The following is an 18,106-nucleotide window of genomic DNA, read 5'->3' as shown; positions in this document are numbered from 1 at the left end:
CAAACCCTTTAAAAATTTTAGAATGCAATCATTTTCAATTCTTCTAATCTATAAGGACTATTGGCCTGAGCTACTCAATCTCTTTTCACAGGCTGAATCCCTCCCTCATTCTAGTCCAGTGAACATGTGTTTGTCTTTTATTTAAGGCAACTATATCTTTCCTTAGGTAAGGAGACAAGAACTGTACACTGTGGTCTCATCAAGGCTCTAAACTGCAGTAAGACATTACACTTGTATTCCGATCCCTTTGTTATTTTGTTAACCTTCTTGATTCTTGTATGACACCCAGATTCCTCTGAATCATTATTTCTCAGCCTCTCGCCATTTAAAAAATACTCTCCTTTTCAATTTTTCCTACCAAAATGGATAACTTCACATTTCTCCACATTATATCCAATCTGCCAATTTCTTGCCCGTAACATGTCTAAATCCTTCTGCAATTTTCTGTGTCCTCATCACAGTTGATTCCTCCATCTAAGAGATATAGTTGGTAAATATCTGAAGCCCAAGCACTAATTCTTGCAGAACCCCACTAGTTACAGCCTGCCTTGACCTATGTATTCCTACTCCGTTTTCTGACTATAAATCAATCCTAATCCATGCAAATATAATACCTTAATCCCAATGATCCCAAATTTTGTGTAATAACCTCTTGTGTGGCACATTATTGAATGCTTTTTGAAAATTCAAACATGCTGCATTCATTGGTTTGCCTTCATCCACCCTAATAGTTACATCCTCAAAAAACAGATTTGCCAATACGATTTCCTTTCATAAATTTGTGTTGACTCTGCCAAATCTCATTATGATTTTCTATGTGTCCTGTTATCACATTCCTCATAACAGGTTCTAGCATTTTCCCCACTACAGATATCTGGCTAACCGGCCTATATTCCAACACAAATATAGAAAATGCTGGAAAATCTCAGCAGGTCTGACTGCATCTGTGGAGAAAGAATAAAGCCAATGTTTTGAGTCAGGACAAGTTATCCAGTCTTGAAACGTTAGCTCGATTTTCTCTCCAGGTGCTGTCAGACATGCTGAAATTTTCTAATATTTTCTGTTTTCATTTTGGATTCCAGTATTTGTAGTAATTTGCTTCTATTTCAGCCTATTGTTCTTTTTTTCTCTTTCCCACTTTTGAGTAGAGGGGTTATGTTTACTACCTAGTAATCCAAGAGGACCGTTTTAGAATCTAGTGAAATCCAGAAGATTAAAACTAATGGATCCAATATCTCTATAATTACCTCTTTTAATACCTTGGAATGAATCCCATCAGATCCAATGGATTTGTGAGCTTTAGTCCCATTAATTTCTCCAGTGCTATTTCTTTACTAAATATTAATGTTATTAAGTCCTTAATTTTCACTAAATTCTTGGTTTCTCATTACGTCTAGAACATTTCTGTGCCTTCTGCCATGAAGACAGATACTAAGTTTTCATTTAATGTCTCTGCCACTTCCAAATGAATGATAGAGGTGGCATGTTGGGCACAGTGGTTAACACTGCTGCCTCACAGCGCCAGGGACCTGGGTTCAAGTCCAGCCTCAGGTCACTGTGTGGAGTTTGCACATTCTCCTCATGTCTGCATGGGTTTCCACCAGGTGCTCCTCCTGTCCAAAGATGTGCCCGTTAGGTTGACTGACCATGCAAAATTATCCCTTAGTGTCGGGGATACTAGCACGGGTTATGAGATAGGGTCAGGATGGGATTGTTGTTGGTGCAGACTGGATGGGCTGAATGGCCTCCTTCTGCACTGTAAGGATTCAATGATTCTATAGTTGAGCCAATCAGGTACACTTGTAACACTGCAACTTTGAGACGAAGTGTGACAGTCATCCCTAAGGGAAGGTATAAAGTTTCAGTATAAAGTTTGCTCACTGATTTGTGTGTGACATTACTCTTGATAAGTCATGTTTTTAAGGGCAGAAGTGTGATAGCATGTGGTATTATCCTGTTGCTGCGCTGGAGCTCTGTCTCATCAGGGCAATCAAATCAAATCGCTAGACTTGTGTCACTTAGTGTTGCTATGTGTTTTGGCCATTCTTGATAGTTTTGACTCTAGGTCAGCATTAGGTTGCTGGCTCTTACGAAGATAAGTTGCATCTTTAAAACAGTTGTGGCATCCGCACACAATGTATTTTTTCCAAATATAACTCCAGTAGAGCTCCCTTGGTATTGCTTACAGAATGTGCTGCAGTCAAATTGAACCTATGCACTTGGTAGAAACCAGACAGGTAGATACTTAAAAGTGGACAGATTACTTACCTGTTCAGTCCACCTCTGATATTAACCTGTGAGCAGATGAGATGGCCGCCTAAAACATATACCCGGTATCCATTAATGAATAGATCAGCTAGTGTCCACTTAAAGGAATTCATTTTATTTCCAGTTAAAAGTTTACAGTTGCAAAGCCACACAGCAGAATTTCACAAATGGGCTGGATAGACACTAAAACTAGCTAACACAAGGAGTGAAAGCAGCTTCAGGTACTGAACCTCACATTTGATACAGTTACTGTTTGCTAAAAAAAAACTTTTTCATGTGTGGGAATTGAGGGGAAACATCTGGATAGTTCCCATGGGAAATGAAAACACTGTATTTGGATTGAAATGATGAGGTTCATTGTCTGGCAGAATACAGTGTGTTGGAACGCCGCAATAACAACAAGAAAAAGTGATTGCGTAATAATTAGGGGTGGGGGAGAGGGGGGATAGGTACTAAATAGGCTAAGGGAAGCAATTTAATCTTCTGGGGTAAAGTCCATGAGTGGATGGGGCTGGTTCTTCCGCTTCATCAGTTCTCTCAGTTGTCTCCTCTCATGTATTGCGAAACATCAGTTTTCACTTCTCTATGCCTTAGCAATCTGAGAAAATGACAGTGTTATGTAGAATGTACAGCACAGAAACAGACCTTTCAGTCCAAACAGATCCATGCTGCTGTTTACATGAGCCTCTTCACACCCGTCCACATCTAACCCTATCAAATCCTATTTCTCTATTCCATTCTTCATTATATTTATCTAACTTAAATGCATCTATGCTATTCACCTCAACCACTTCTCGTAGTCGTGAGTTCCATACTCTAATCACTCTCTGAGTAAAGAAGTTTTTCCTGAATTCCTGATTGGATTTATTAATGACTATTTTATATTCATGGCCTTTAGTTTAGGTCTCCCCCAAAGGTGGAAACACCTTAACTATGCCTATCCTTTCCAATTCCTTCATAATTTTAAAGATTTCTATCAGGTTACCCCTCAGACATCTCTTTTCTAAAGAGAAGTACATATCTTGATCAATCTGTCTTGGTGTATATAATTTATTGTTTCTGGTACCATTCTTGTAAGTTGATTTTTGCATCTTCTTCAGTGCCTCTATATTTTTATAACATGGAGACTGGTCTCCACACGTCTCCTCAGATTCTATGCAAGTTTAATATACCTTCTCTGCTTTTGATTCTATCTCTCTAGAAAGGTACCCCAGGGATTAATTTGCTTTCCTATGGCCTTATTTTTATGGCCTTATAAAATTGTATTGCCACTTTTTAGTGATTTGTGTACCTGTATCAAATGTTTCAGACTATGAGCTGCTTTTTTGGAGTGCAATGGCTACTTGGATGTAACTCAACATGGCAGTTATTCTGCAGGCCAAATTTCCACTTTGTAAAGAACTGTTATAAAATGGGATTAAAGGTAGTTTATTCATTAGAAAGCCAGGTATTTCTGGAACACAGAGTGAGAGACATGGATAGATGGTTACGGATAGGTGACTCACATCAAGAGGGGTGATAGGGATTGTGAGAGTAACTTGAGTTTTAATGTATTTGGGGGAAGAGTCTTTCTCTTCTAGTTGTCTGTGGTCTCAGTGAAATGAGTTAGACAGCAAATGCACAATTTTTGGTGATTTGTATCTACAACACAGACTGGGAATTTGTCTGAAAGAATTCTCTCAGGGATTGTTCTGGCAGTGGTAAGTGTAAAATGTGGAGTGCTTGCTGAGTATTACTGGCTTTTATGAGCAGTGGGAACTTTATGCCAAAGTTATTAAAATTAAAAATGCCTTCCACTTACCATTTCTCAACTTGCAACTTGCACTCAAGCATCCACCAATTCTTTTCAACACATTTCGCATAGGACCTAAACAGCAGTGAACTGGTACAAAGAGATAGAGTTTGACCAACATGGGTACAGACTGTTTTTAGATGGATGCTCAAAATTGCTCCGTCAGTCCTGAATGGATCAGCGGTCAGTGGAGAGAGCGGGAAAGTGGAACTGATCCACTTCAGATCAGCCATGATCTTATTGAATGGCGGGGCAGGCTCGAGGGGCTAGATGGCCTACTCCTGCTCCTATTTCTTATGTTCTTATGAGAATAAAAATCAAGTCCATCAAACATGGGAGAGATGATAAAAGTTTTGAGGCTAAGCTGCACTTTAGGGTCACTGCCACACGCTTGCTAGCAGTCAGTGATAGAGAATGAGAAATAAGACACCTTGCTCAGGAATGACCAATGGAATCTAATGTTAGAAAAGAGTGAAGGCTTGAAAATGAGATGTGAAACTGTCTTTCTCTCTATCCTTGGTCCTTGCCCAATCATTGTTTCCCCCCTTTGTCACTCCCCTCTGTCCAGCTCCCACCCTCCAAATGTCACCATCCTTGCCCATGTCATATCTTTGAAGCTAACTCAACGAGTGTGTAGCACTGACATTCCTTCCTTGTAGACCATACATTTGAAAATATTCAGGAGTGTTGTGCTGTGGTTTAAACCAAATAATAAAACATTTTGGGATGAAATAAGCAGCAAGAATTGCAAAAGAACTGAGAAGTGAGGCAGAAATCTGAATGGCAGGTGCATACTTCTTGTTTACTGCAGGGTAGATTGGGATGAAGCAGAGCCAGGTGGTGGTAAAAAAGAGCATGGAGACACTGATCTCTCGGGCCAGGTTGTAGGTTTCAGCTGGCGTCTGGATCAGAAAGGTACACATGAAGCAGGCCACTGCCTGTAAGCCACTGTACCCCAACATTAGCCAGAATATTACCTCTGAATCACTCTTACAGAAGAGGACAAGAGTGTCTTCAGATTTGCCTGTTGTCTTCATCAGAAAGTCACCATCTGTGTTCAGCCAAAAATAGCATATGGCACCTTGCCCCCCAAGGCTGACGCAGATGGTGATGTACTGACCATTTTGTTTATATCTGTGCAACAAAGACTTGGTTAAGCCAGCGAACTCAGTGCTGAGCAAGATTTGCATCGAGTTGACTAGGAGAGTTGAGATACACATAGTAAGGCTGAAGGCAGTGACTGGCTGACGTGATTTACAGATGAATTCTGATGGTTCACCGAGGTACAGCAATATGCTGCAACATAAGAGAGCCAGAGAGGTTAGGGTGACTATGTTCATCTTCCCCCCAGTACCTTCCACAATTGGAGCATTAGAGTGTAGTAGGAAGAGCACCATGACAGTTAATATCAGTGAGAGCTCGAGCACCATGAGCAGGAGCATAGCCACACCAACAGGTGAGTCCCAGGACAGGTACTGCAAAGTTTTCTTAAAGCAGGCAGGGCTTTTCGGTGGTGACCACTCGTCAGATTGACAGTCATTGCATGAAAAGCCATCTGTAACAGAAAAGTCAAACTGTCACTTACAAAACACACCTGAAAGGTGAACAAGAAATCCTGTGTATCCATAGGCAGTGATCATCCTACCCAAACACTTGATTAGATTATTTCCAGTAAAACTGAAGTAAATGAGAATCATAAATGAACTCTACAGTAACAGGAATCGTACCTAGTGCAAAGGATGATAGTTGTGGTTTTTCGAGGCCAATCATCTGAGCTTCAGGCCATTGCTTTAGACGTTCCCCAGGACAATGTTCTAAACCCAATCATCATCAGTTGTTTCATCAATTACCTACTCTCTATCGTAAGATCAGAAATAGGGATGTTTTCTGATGATTACACCGTTTTCTGTTCTATTTGCAAGTTCTCAGATAATGAAGCAGCCTTTTCCTTGCATGCAGTAAGTCTTCCGATCATTATTTTGCAAATTGAGTTTGTGTCTTTATATGCCCTGTTTGTGAACAGAACTCCCATTTACCTGATGAAGGAACAGCACTCCGAAAGCTAGTGGATTTTGCTACCAAATAAACCTGTTGGACTTTAACCTGGTGTTGTTAGACTTCTTACTGTGTTTACCCCAGTCCAACGCAGGCATCTCCACAATATATGAAATTACAGGAATAGTCCAGGGGAGAGAACTTGTGTAAGATACTCAGTTGGAGAGTAGGTATAGACTCACTGGGCTGTTCTATAACAAATTTCAGCCCTGGGCAAGTAATATTCAAGCTATACAAGTATTACGCAATGACCATCTCTGACAAGAGAGTCGAACCACCTTGTCCTTGACATTCAATGGCATTACCATCACCATAATCCCCACCATCAACATTTTGTGAATCACCATTAACCAAAACTGTAACCTCACCAGCTGCTTAAATATTGTGGCTACAAGAGCAAGTCAGAAGCTGAGTATTCTGTGGCAAGTAACTCCCCAAAGCCTTTTAACCATCTACAAGGAGCTGGTCAAGAAAGTAATTGAAAACTCTAGACTTGTCTGATGACTACAGCACCATCCAGGACAGAGAAGCTCATTTGATTGACACCCATCCACAAAGTAGCTGAGGTGCATAACATTTACAGCATGGACTTCAACCAATCACAAAGACATCAACACCTTGAAAACCTTGATTTCTACCACCTAGAAGATCAAGGGTAGCAGGCACATGGGAACACCATCTGAAAGTTTCCCTTCAAGCCATCATGGCTTGTAATCTTGCATCCTGGATCTAACTCGCTCGTGTATGTGTACTCTACATATCAACCTGTGACCCATCTATATTTGAACTTCGGATAATGAAAGGTTTGCTGCACAGAAAGTAGCTACTTAGTCATGTTTGTGTCTCCCCAGAAATTATCCACCCAGCCTAATCCCATTATCAGCTTTTGGTCCATAGCCTTATGTATTATGGCACTTCAGATACATATTCATTTTAAATGAGTTGAGATTTCAGCCTCTACTTCCCTTTCGAGGCAGTGAGTTCCAGGCCCTTCCAACCGTCTGGATGATTTTACTTTTCTTCATCTCCCCTCTAATCCTTCTACCAATCATTTTAAATCTATGCCCCCTATTGACAACTCTGTAAAACTAAATAGATCCTTTGCATGAGGCCCCTCATAATTTTGTACGTTTCAATCAAATCTCCTCTCAGCCTCCTCTGTTCGAAGGAGAACAACCCTAGCTGCTCCAATCTTTCCTCAAAGCTGCAATTTCCCATTCCTGGCAACATCCTCATAAATCCCCTCTGTATCTTCCCTAGTGCGATTACATCCTTTCTGTAAGGAGGTGACCAGAACTGCACATAGTACTGAAATTGTGGCTTAACTGATGTTTTATATAGTTCCAGCATAACGTTTCTGCTCTTGTATTCTAAGTCTCAGTTAATTAAGCAAAGGATTCCATGAAGTCTTTTTAACCACCTTATGGACCTATCCTGCTATCTTCAGGGGGTCTGTAGATATTCACTCCAAGGTCCCATAAGTCCTCTACACCTCTCATTATCCTCCCATTTATTGTGCATTCCCTTGCCTTGTTTGACTTTTCTAAATCTCACAGTTCTCTGGGTTGAATTCTATTTGCCACTTTTCTGTCCACCTGACCAGTCGACTGATAACTTCCTGCAGTCACCAGTGATCCTCCTCGCAATCAATCATGCAGCCAATTTATGTCATCTGCAAACTTCTTGATAATGCCCCTTACACTTTGATCCAAATCATTAATATATACCACAAAAAGCAGGGGACCCAGTCCTGAGCCTTGCTGTTCCCTATTGGAAACAGCAAAAAACACTCATCAACAAATACACTTTATTTTCTGGCATTGAGACAATTTTGTATCCAGTCTTTGTATCCAAGACTTCCTGCTGTAATTAAAACATTTATAGAGAATGATCTGTTCAGATTCCTTTGCTTTGATCTAGTCCATTGTAGGGCAGTAGATAAATAATTAGGTTCACCAGTTAAGTTCTGGAATGTTCCTCCTGGACAATCTTCACATTCAAAGCAGCAGGAATAAAGGCTGATGGCAATTTTCTTCTGCCCCAGGTCACAGTTCTTGGAACAATGGGATGGAGGTACCTGTCGATACAAGTAGTATGCTTGTTATTTCATTACTCTTGGTGTACTGCATGGCCTTGCAAATATTGGGAAGCCCAAGAGTTAATAGGTTCTCTGTGCACTGGACACTAGGATTAATTCCAACTGCTAATTCTGTTGAATATACTGAGCCACTGACTACAATCAGAGAAGTATTTACTGTACTAATTTGGACAGTTTGGATCATAAAGCTGGTTAAACAGATTGAAGAAATCAGTTCAAATTTAGAGTTATTCTCTGACCCCATGGTTATGTTTTCGCCTTAGAGCTCATATGCATATTTCAAACTCCAGGATGGACAGTCCCAGGATGCAACCCAAGTTCCTTGATGGGATACCAGCCTATAACCCACTCCTGGATATTTGTTAACTCTGTGTAGAAGCAAATAAACTTTTAATTAAAATCTAAGTGAGGAGTTCTGGTGGTTTATTTATACAATACCAAATACCCTAGAGGGAATTACAGGCTCAAACTCTAATGCTAAGTAACAGATATATTTAAATTCTGTGTTAAAGCATTTTCAACAATAATACATTTCTAGAATTCAGAAAAAATGTTTATGATGAAGTCCTGAAGCAAAGAGCTCCTGAGGCTTTGGTTCAGAATTCTGGAGCAACATCTGATGGAACTTGTACATTCAGTGAGTGTGGCATTGCCTCCCGTACTCTCGTTCTGTGTTGAATGAGCCCATAAAACTCTTCCTCGCTATTGGAGCAACCTCACCCCCAACAGCTAGTAGATAGTCACTATGAAAGGAGTATTCACATTGTGACTTGTTGGACTGTTAATCAGCCTGCAAATGCTCTCATCACTTGGAAGAGTGATACAATTGATGTGATAGCAACTTCCATTACATAACAGCTTTAATCTAGGAAAGAATGCCAAGACACTCCACAAAAGCTAGAACAATGCGGGTTCAGGGATAAGACATGGTTGACCTTGGGCTATGTTTGGCTTGATGGGCTAGTAGAAGAGGTAAAATTGCAGAGGCAGCTGAACAATAGTTTCAATATTAGTGAGAATGAAGGCCATCAATTCCCTTTTAATTGTTGGAAGTGAGAATGGAGATGGGTAGATGATGAATTGTGGTGAATTCCAAGATGATCCTGGAACTGTGAACAGTTTAGCAGAGTGTAGGACCTGATGGTCCAGCCCAATTGGGCAAGAAATGGTTGAATCAAATAAACATTGAAATCTGTCCTTGAGTGAAGATGGGGACAAGGGGGAATAAGCATTGTGAGAGAGAGAATAAGAACAACTTGCATTTATAAAGCCCCTTCAAAGTAGTGAAAGATTGCAGGACACTTCACAGAAATACATTCAATCAAGAATCAGAAGAATATTCAAATAAGAATTTGACACCAGGAACCAAACGGTCATTTGAATTTGGAATTCATTCATCAAAGGTCTTTGAATATATTCAAGGGAAGTTGGATAGATTTTTGACAAGGGAGATAAAGGTTCTGGGGGACAGGCAGGAAAGTGGAGTTCAGGCCACAACCAAATCAGTCACGACCTTTTTGAATGGAAGACCAGGCTTGATAGGCCAAATGGCCTACTCCTATTTTTAATGACTTCACGATCAAACACAGGGACATTAGGACAGGTGCCCAAAAACTTAGATGAAGGTTTCAAGGAGAGTTTTAACAGAGGAGAACATGGTGGTGAGGTGAAAAGGTCTAAGGAGGAATCCCATAATTTAGTGCCTAAATGTCTGAAGGCACTGCCAACAATGATAAAACAAATGGAGTGGGGAAATGTATACTTTCATTGAAATGCTGCCCTAACTTACTGTATTATCAACTGTTTTCCACTGAATCTGGGAGGTGTGAATGGTCAAGTGATCTTTGTAACTGCCAATCACTGGTAGTTTGAGTTGCCCTGCATTATAGATCCAGGTTATGATGTCGTAACCTCGCTGTGAGTTTCCTGCAGCATCGTAGTAAATGGTGGTGTTACTGATGGTGAAGTTAACTTGCTTCAACTCTTCCAGCAGCTGCTTAAAAAGAAAGTCAAGTATTGATAATTACAGGAGTTGCTGGCCTGGAAATCCCATTACTGCTGTAAACAGACACAGCACACTAGACCATTAATGCTGACTCAGCTAACATGTAATATTCACTTTGTCCACTGATATATGGCAGTAGGTGCATTACTGGCTCTCCTGCGCACACTAATTCCTCACTATCAGGTTGGAAGGTGAGGAGGTTGCTTTCCATTTGAAACATGGGCTCTGTACAGCTGAATATTTAGATCACTATTTCCAGGGCTTTTGTACATTTCAGGATGAGAGAACTCCAGATTTATCACAGCAAGAGCTAGGTGACCCTGGATCACCAGAAAAAGCTGTGCATGAGTTGGAGGGAAGGGAGAAGTCTGGCTGCTTTAAAGTGGGATTTGATAAGGAGAGATACCCACCTCACCCTTCGCTCCTTCACCTTTGCACTGAACATTTGACTCTATCTCTACATTTTATCATTCTCTGCATTTTAAATTCAAACAATTCATTCATTCTTCAGAAGATATAACTATTTTGTGGACACTTCTCAAACACCCATCCAAGACCTGAAATCCTCCCATTAACATGTACACACTTCTGTTTGACAGCAGCACTGTACCAAGTCCCATGACCTCCCCATCACAGACTTCCAAAACTCTTTTCCCATTATAATACAAGCAAATTACTGCGGGTGCTGGAATCTAAAACAAAAACAGAAAACTCTGGAAAATCTCAACAGATTTGACAGCATCTCTGGAGAGAGAACAGAGCTAACTTTTCAAGTCTGGATGACCCTTCATCAGACCCCATCCCCATTAACTGCAAGAGAATAAGCCTTCCGTCAAGTGTGTGCCAGAGGTCTCCAACTGCCTACACTGCCAGTTGGCCAGATCATGCTTTTGATCATGGATTTTCTGAAGCAGCAGTGCACATGTGCAACAAGACTTGGACAACGTTCAAGCTTCGGCTGATAAGTAATATTCCTGCCACACAAATGACAGGCGGTGACTACCTCCAACAAGAGAGAATCTGGCCATCTCCTGTTGATGTTCAATGGCATTACCATCACAAAATCCCCCATTCTCAACATCCTGGGGATTACCATTGACCAAAACTGAACTGGACCAGCCACACACATTCTGTGGTTACCAGAACAGGTCAGAGGCTGGGATTTCTGTGGAGTGCAATTCACCTCCTGACTCACCAAAGTCTGTCTGCCATTACAAGGCACAAATCAGGAGTATGACGGAATATTCTGTGCTGGCCTGGATGACTGCAGCTTCACCAACACTCAAGAAACCATTCAGGACAAAGCAACCCACTTAACTGGCACCAATCCACCACTTTCAACATTCTCTCCCTCCACTACCAATGCACAGTGGCAGCAGTGTGTACCATCTACAAGACGCACTACAGCAACTCACCAAGTATCCTTCAATAGCTCCTTCCAAACACACCTAGAAGAACAAGGGTAGCATATGCATGGGAACACCATCACCTGCAATATCCTTGCCTCTCAAGAACAGCTTTTTTCCTGCTGCTGTCAGACTTTTGAATGGACTTACCTTGCATTAAGTTGATCTTTCTCTACATCCTAGCTATGACTGCAACACTACATTCTGCGCTCTCTCGTTTCCTTCTCTATGAACGGTATGTTTTGTCTGTATAGCGCACAAGAAACAATACTTTTCACTGTATGTTAATACATGTGAATAATAAATCAGATCAAATCAAACCACACATCATCCTGAAATGTATTGCAATTCCTTCACTGTTGCTGGGTCAAAATCCTGGAACTCCTTCCCTAACAGCATTGTGAATGTACCCCTACACCACATAGATTGCAGCAGTACAAGAAGGCAGCTGACCACTACCTTCTTAAGGGCAATTAAGAATGGACAATGAATGCTGGCCTAACCAATGATATCCACATCCCTGGAATGAATGTAAAAAAAGCAGTTCTGTGTAAGCATTTGACCGTATCTAGAGTTCTCCACCCTAAGGCAAGTCCAACCCACAGCACCACAATCTCCACCATGGGTAGGGCAAGGAGGTAGACCCCAAATCGACCCCAGTCAGAAAACGATTGAACCCCATGCTATTGGCACTAGTCTGATCCACATGAGGCAACCGGCTACCCAGGAAGACCAAGTTGCTGTGACATATACATGTTTTGGTCTGGAGCTATGAATAGTGATGGTAGAGGATCTAATGTTCTTTCCATCACATGGCAAACAGAAATCTCTCCCAGTCTTACCACCTGCCATTGGCAAATATTGGAAGGATTTGCAGATTAATATTGTTTGGCCTGTTATGAATGCACCTCTCTTGAGCATCAAATCCTGAGGTAGTTCAGAGGCCGGGATGCTACCCATGAAAACTCCACATTTAAAACACTATTAGCCTCAAGCTCAGACCAGCAAGTTCCCTGCCCTGTTCAAGGTTAGAATCAATTCCAGTGGCCTGAAACACCCTGACTCAAACTAGCCCTGAGCTACTGAGTGCCTTCTCTCCGTATGCTGTCATTACCCATGAGAAATTAGTTTGGCCAATCTCAATCACTTTGTAGTGGCCTTGGGCTGAATGTGAAACTGATGAAGTTCACCAACAACAGTCTGGTTAGAGGCTGTAGTCACTATCTAGGAGCCATGTAGTCAGAGGGTGTGGTCAGTACTGAGAAATCTGGCAATTAGGTCCTATAGTTAGATGGCACATACATTATAAACTGCAATCACATTTTTAAAGCATAATTTCAGGGTTGCCGTGATTCTATGGACCTGAGCACAAACAGTAAGAGAACCCTATACCTGCCAGTTGTACCAGCTGGCTGTATTTTGGCATTTTCCATTGTGGCACTTGAGCAAGGCATGGAGTGCATGTGCAATGCTGTACACTGCTGTGTATACACTGAAGGTGGTCCGTCTCACTGGCTGGTCCAACACCACCGACAGGTTGCTGGGCTCCAGGTACTGAATCGCATTGAGCAGCTGACCAGAAGATTCTGTGGGGTATGGCCAAAAAGGAAAGAGCTGATTGCCACCAAGTTCCGCACTGAGGTTCTGCTCCTTTGCGATCCTGATATTAGTAAGATGGTTTAAAACGAAATCCGTGAAACCTGGCATTCTCCCACTGTTAATGACTGTACCAATCACGGTGCCAATTGTTTCAATATCTGGTATGTGAGTAACAACTGTTGTCTTGATCCAGGCCTCGCTTCCAATCCAGACCTTCCTGGTGATGTTCATCTTAACCACTTGTTTCAAAAATTCATGAGCGGGTCCCTCACTGGAGAAGAGGACGATAACATTGACATTCATCTGCCTGATTTTGCCCACAATTTCGGAGACTTTTTGCTTGGAGTTGGGTAGACTGAGGTAAGTGGGAATCACCTCAATGTAGCCTATGCAGATATCATGGAACAATGCGTATTCTTGAACCAATTCTATGCCCTGCCGCCCATACTCATCATCACTCCCAATTCCAGCAATCCAATTCCAGTTGAACTTTCTGATGATGGAAACAATAGCCTTGGCTTGGTTTCGATCGCTTGGCATTGCCCTCAGAAAAGATGGGTAAATCTTCTTGTTGCTGAGTTGCTCACTTGAGGCCCCGTAACTAATCTAAAAAGTGAAGAGAATCCATGATTATATCACCATATTACTGTCTCCCCATCCAAATCAGCCTTTTCTACACACGCAACGCCGCCCCCCCCGCCCCCCCCGCCCCCCCCCCCCCCCCCCGCCCCCCCCCCCCCCCCCCCCCACCTCCAACCACCTTCTGCCAGTCGGGTACAACCATGGCCTGTGCTCCATTGAATCTGAAGCTAAAGCAAAATACTGGATACTGGAAATCTGAATTAAAAACAGTAAGTGCTGCAAATAATCAGTAGATCTGACAAATCTGTGGAGAGAGAAACAGACCTGAGACATTGGGAGGAATTTTACAGCCACAATCCGCCTGTTTATTCATGGGAACATGCTGTAAAATTGGTCATAAAGCAGATGGTGCGAATGGTGCCCATTTTTGCGCCAACTCCCCCCATGCCAGGGGAAAATATCAGTGTGATCGGGAGCCTGCTGAAAATGGGTGAGACATCATTTTAAATGTTTTTGCATGCATCATAATGTCATTAGCGAGTTTTACTCCCAATCATCCTGGCTTGCCTGCCTTTACGAATGCATTCGCCAAAGCCGGATCGGTCTGGAAAACACCTCCTCAATAGAAGTTGGATTCTGGCGCTTGATCAGTGATAGTGAGCGAGGAGATAAGTCTCAACTTTCAAACTGCTGTTCAGAGGAGGTTGTTTCGTGGTGGCCATGTTGTGTTTTGAATTGGGGGAGCTGTGAGTGTGTGGGTGGGAGGAGGGTGCATGGGTGGCTATTGTTCATCACAGAGTCCAAACTTGGAATCTCAGCACGGACTTGGGTCTGAGTGCTGACCTCTTGTTTTAGGGATGCTTCTGGGTCCTAGCGCAGGTAGCAGGAAGCACTGATGCAGGTGGAGGATGTGATGGAAACTCTTTGAATTAGCAGTGCTGCAGCCTCAGGACTTGTCAAGCAGCAGTATCTGTGGACATTACTGCATTGGTTCTGGGTATGTGATAGTGTTGGGGGGGGGGGTGAAGTGAGGGGTCTGTATTGCTGGGGGACTGTGGGAGGGAATGGGGTGTCTGTGTTGCTGGAGTGCTGTGGGGTGGGATTGGGTGGGTCTGTGTTGCTGGGGAGGCTGTGGGGTGGAAATGGGGGGTCTGTGTTGGTGTGGGACTGTGGGAGGGGAATGGGGTCCTGTGTTACCGGGAGCTGTTGGGGGGGCTGGGAGGGCAGAATGGAGGGTCAGGAATGGGGGGGTCTGTTGCTAATGTGGGTGCGAGCAGATTTCTTTAACCTCTCCATCTGTCTGTCCCCTTCCCGAAATGCCACTCCCTTCTTCAAATCGACGAGATAGCTTTTGGAATGCAGCCCATTGATCTTGCTGTTCTTTTGTTGTTGCTGGAGCTGAGGAGGAGGAACAGGAGGATGAATTGTGGACAGAGGAGGCCCAAGCCTTACCACTCACAGGAGGAGGAGAGAGAGTCAGCCACTGGAGGCAGGATGTGGCCACCATTCACCATGGGATGGGCAGGAAAGGGAGGGAGTGGAGACTCCGATAGTTCCGCGCGTGTGTCCTTCGAGTAACTGTTGGACATTTGCGTGCTGCTGGTGGCTCCAGTTCCGCAAGGAGACAGTGCAAAGCTTGTGCCATTTGTTGCAGGATCTTGCACCTCAGGGCATCCATTCTCAGTGACCAAGAAATTGAAGGCCGCCTTAAACTTTAACGCCACCAGTTCCTTCCACACACACACAAACAGCATCGCCCCCACCCCCCTGCCTGCCCACCCGCCCCAGTGGAGACCTTTGTGGCATTTCACAATCATCCATCCACAAGTGTATGAAAAAGGTCACGAATGCTCTGTATGCTCAGGCTGGCCAATATATCAAATTTGACCTGGACCAGGCCTGGCAGGAAGTTTGGGTTGCAGGATTCGCAGCAATCGTGTGGATGCCAAATGTGCAGGGGGCTATAACCGCATCCACTTCACCCTCAAGACCCAGATCAAGAATCCGGGAAGATTCATGAATAGAAAAAGCTGCATTCAATAAACTTGTAATTGGTGTGTGACCATCAACTCAACATTATGCATGTCTGCGCCAGACATCCCAGCAGCACACATGACAGCTTGATATTAAGGAATTTGGATATTCCGGAAGTCTTTGAGGAGGAGACCAGGATGTGGGGATGGCTCGTGGAGGACATGGGGTACCTGCTTCGGACTTGGCTGATGACACCTATACAGAGGCCTGAGACTGAGGTGGAGACCCAATATAGTGAGGCCTACATTGCCACCCATTCAATAGAGTGGTGCATAGGGCTCGTCAAAATGTGGTTCAGATGCCTGGACCGCTCTGGCAGGGCCCTCCAACACAGCACCCTGATATTATCTCATATTGTGGTAGTGTGCGATGCCCTAAACAATCTGGCGCAGCAGCGAACAGACCTTCTTGAGGAGGAAGACGTGGAGTCTGGGTGTCACTGGGGAGGAGACCACCGAGCAGGAGGAAGAGGAGGAGGAGGAACAGTAATGCCACCCAGGCACTGAAGGGCTGGCAGCAGCCAGGTTCAGGCATGCGAGGGCAGCAAGGGAGGCCCTGATTAACACTAGCTTTGGGCAAAAGGAGCTGTGTTCCCTTCTCCTGTCCCCCCTTGTCCGTGACCCCCAGAGTCCGACAATCTCTTGCAACATTGTAACACCAGAGTGGTGGGCTTGGGTACGCTGTGTTACTAAGTTTCTTTGGCAGCCAGGAGGGTGATGATGGCTCACCAAGCACTATTGTGATGATGCCCTGGCGCAAAGTAATCTGACTCCTACCTCTGTCCACATGCATGTGGGCACCTGGGCCTACATCTTGGTAGTGGGTAAGGAATCACTAAACCTCCATACAGGGCCCTGTGGTGGGTGAGATCGGGGAGGGGAGAGAATCTCTCATGGGTTCTGGGGATGTCATGGCAGATGCTGCAAGTCGCTATCAATGTATGCCACCCACTGTAGCCAGTGATTTATTTGAGTGCCTTCATTTTCTTAGTGACACTGTGTTGAGGGGTCCCACTGCAAGTTCCAGCACCCGCTCCTCAAAGGGGGTGAGGACTTGGAGGTCAGGCTCACCACCCCCTGCCTACGCCCTCTCCTGGCAATTACGGGCATTTTTCTGCTGTGGGGATAGAAGGAGCCATGAAAAATCTATTGGCACAAATCCCACATGGTATCAGGGGGTGCCCTCAGAAGGCAAGCGGTGTGATACCCTTGGGGGGAAGGGGAGGAAGGTGCTTGGGGGTCAGGGGCTGGAAACATGCAGGGTGCTGGGGTGGGGGATGTGGGGGTCATTTAGAGGAAAGATGCTAGATGAGGTTAAATATACATCTTTTTTGCCTGGATTAGGTCATTCAATTTTATCCGGCACTGCTTCCCAGTTCTGTAGGCCAGTACCCTGGCACTCATATATGTGATGATGTGGGTATGCCGGCGTTGGACTGGCGTAAACACAGTAAAAAGTCTGACAACACCAGGTTTTAGTCCAACCAATTTATTTGATAATAGACTCACAAGCTTTCGGGTTCATCCCTTCGTCAGGTGAATGGAGAGTTCTGGCCTCAGACAGAGCATATAAAGCACAGACAGTTTAGAGATTACTGATTAGAATGCGAATCTTTACACCTAACCTGCTGTTCAAGACCTGAAGTGGCTGACAATGTGAGTGGAAGGAGCACTGATCACAGGTTAAAGAGATGTGTATTGTCTCCAGACAGTATAGTGAGTGAGGGTTTGCAAACCCAGGCAAGTCACGGGGGTTACAGATAGTGCGACATGAACCCAAGATCCCTGTTGAGACCGTCCTCATGTGTGCGGAACTTGGCTGTCAGTCTCTGTTCAGCGACTCTGCGCTGTCGTGTGTCGTGAAGGCCGCCTTGGAGAATGCTTACCCGAAGGTCAGAGGCTGAATGCCCGTGACCACTGAAGTGTTCGCCAACAGGAAGGGAGCAGTCTTGCCTGGTGATTGTCGAGCGATGTTCATTCATCCGTTGTCATAGCGTCTGCATGGTCTCCCCAATGTACCATGCTTCGGGACATCCTTTCTTGCAACGTATTAGGTAGACAATGTTGTGACAATACCACAATACCACACAACCCTGCCACAGCAACCTCTGCAAGACATGCCGGATCATCGACATGGATACCATCATCACACGTGAGAATACCATCCACCAAGTACATGGTAAATACTCTTGCAATTCGGCCAACATTGTCTACCTGATACGTTGCAAGAAAGGATGTCCCGAAGCATGGTACATTGGGGAGACCATG

General features: G+C 44.0%; 1 protein-coding gene across 1 annotated transcript in view; it reads right to left on the bottom strand.

Annotated features, from left to right (window-relative positions):
• Positions 1-2,650: 2,650 nt before the first annotated feature.
• The window catches only part of LOC145360028 (taste receptor type 1 member 3-like), a 29,470-nt gene continuing 14,014 nt past the window's right edge, over positions 2,651-18,106 (bottom strand). The window contains exons 4-7 of the mRNA XM_080214926.1: positions 13,017-13,829; positions 8,072-8,192; positions 6,427-6,503; positions 2,651-5,634 (exon numbers count right to left, since the gene is read on the bottom strand). Coding sequence (XP_080071052.1) covers positions 4,678-5,634; positions 6,427-6,503; positions 8,072-8,192; positions 13,017-13,829 — 1,968 coding nt within the window. The 3' untranslated portion in view covers positions 2,651-4,677. The remainder of the gene's footprint in view (positions 5,635-6,426; positions 6,504-8,071; positions 8,193-13,016; positions 13,830-18,106) is intronic.

The sequence above is a fragment of the Carcharhinus amblyrhynchos genome, chromosome 30 (assembly GCF_965287045.1).
Source record: "Carcharhinus amblyrhynchos chromosome 30, sCarAmb.v2.hapA, whole genome shotgun sequence".
NCBI classification, from domain to species: domain Eukaryota; kingdom Metazoa; phylum Chordata; class Chondrichthyes; order Carcharhiniformes; family Carcharhinidae; genus Carcharhinus; species Carcharhinus amblyrhynchos.
Note: the sequence above shows the minus strand (reverse complement) of the source record. Positions and strands in the feature narration are given on the sequence as shown.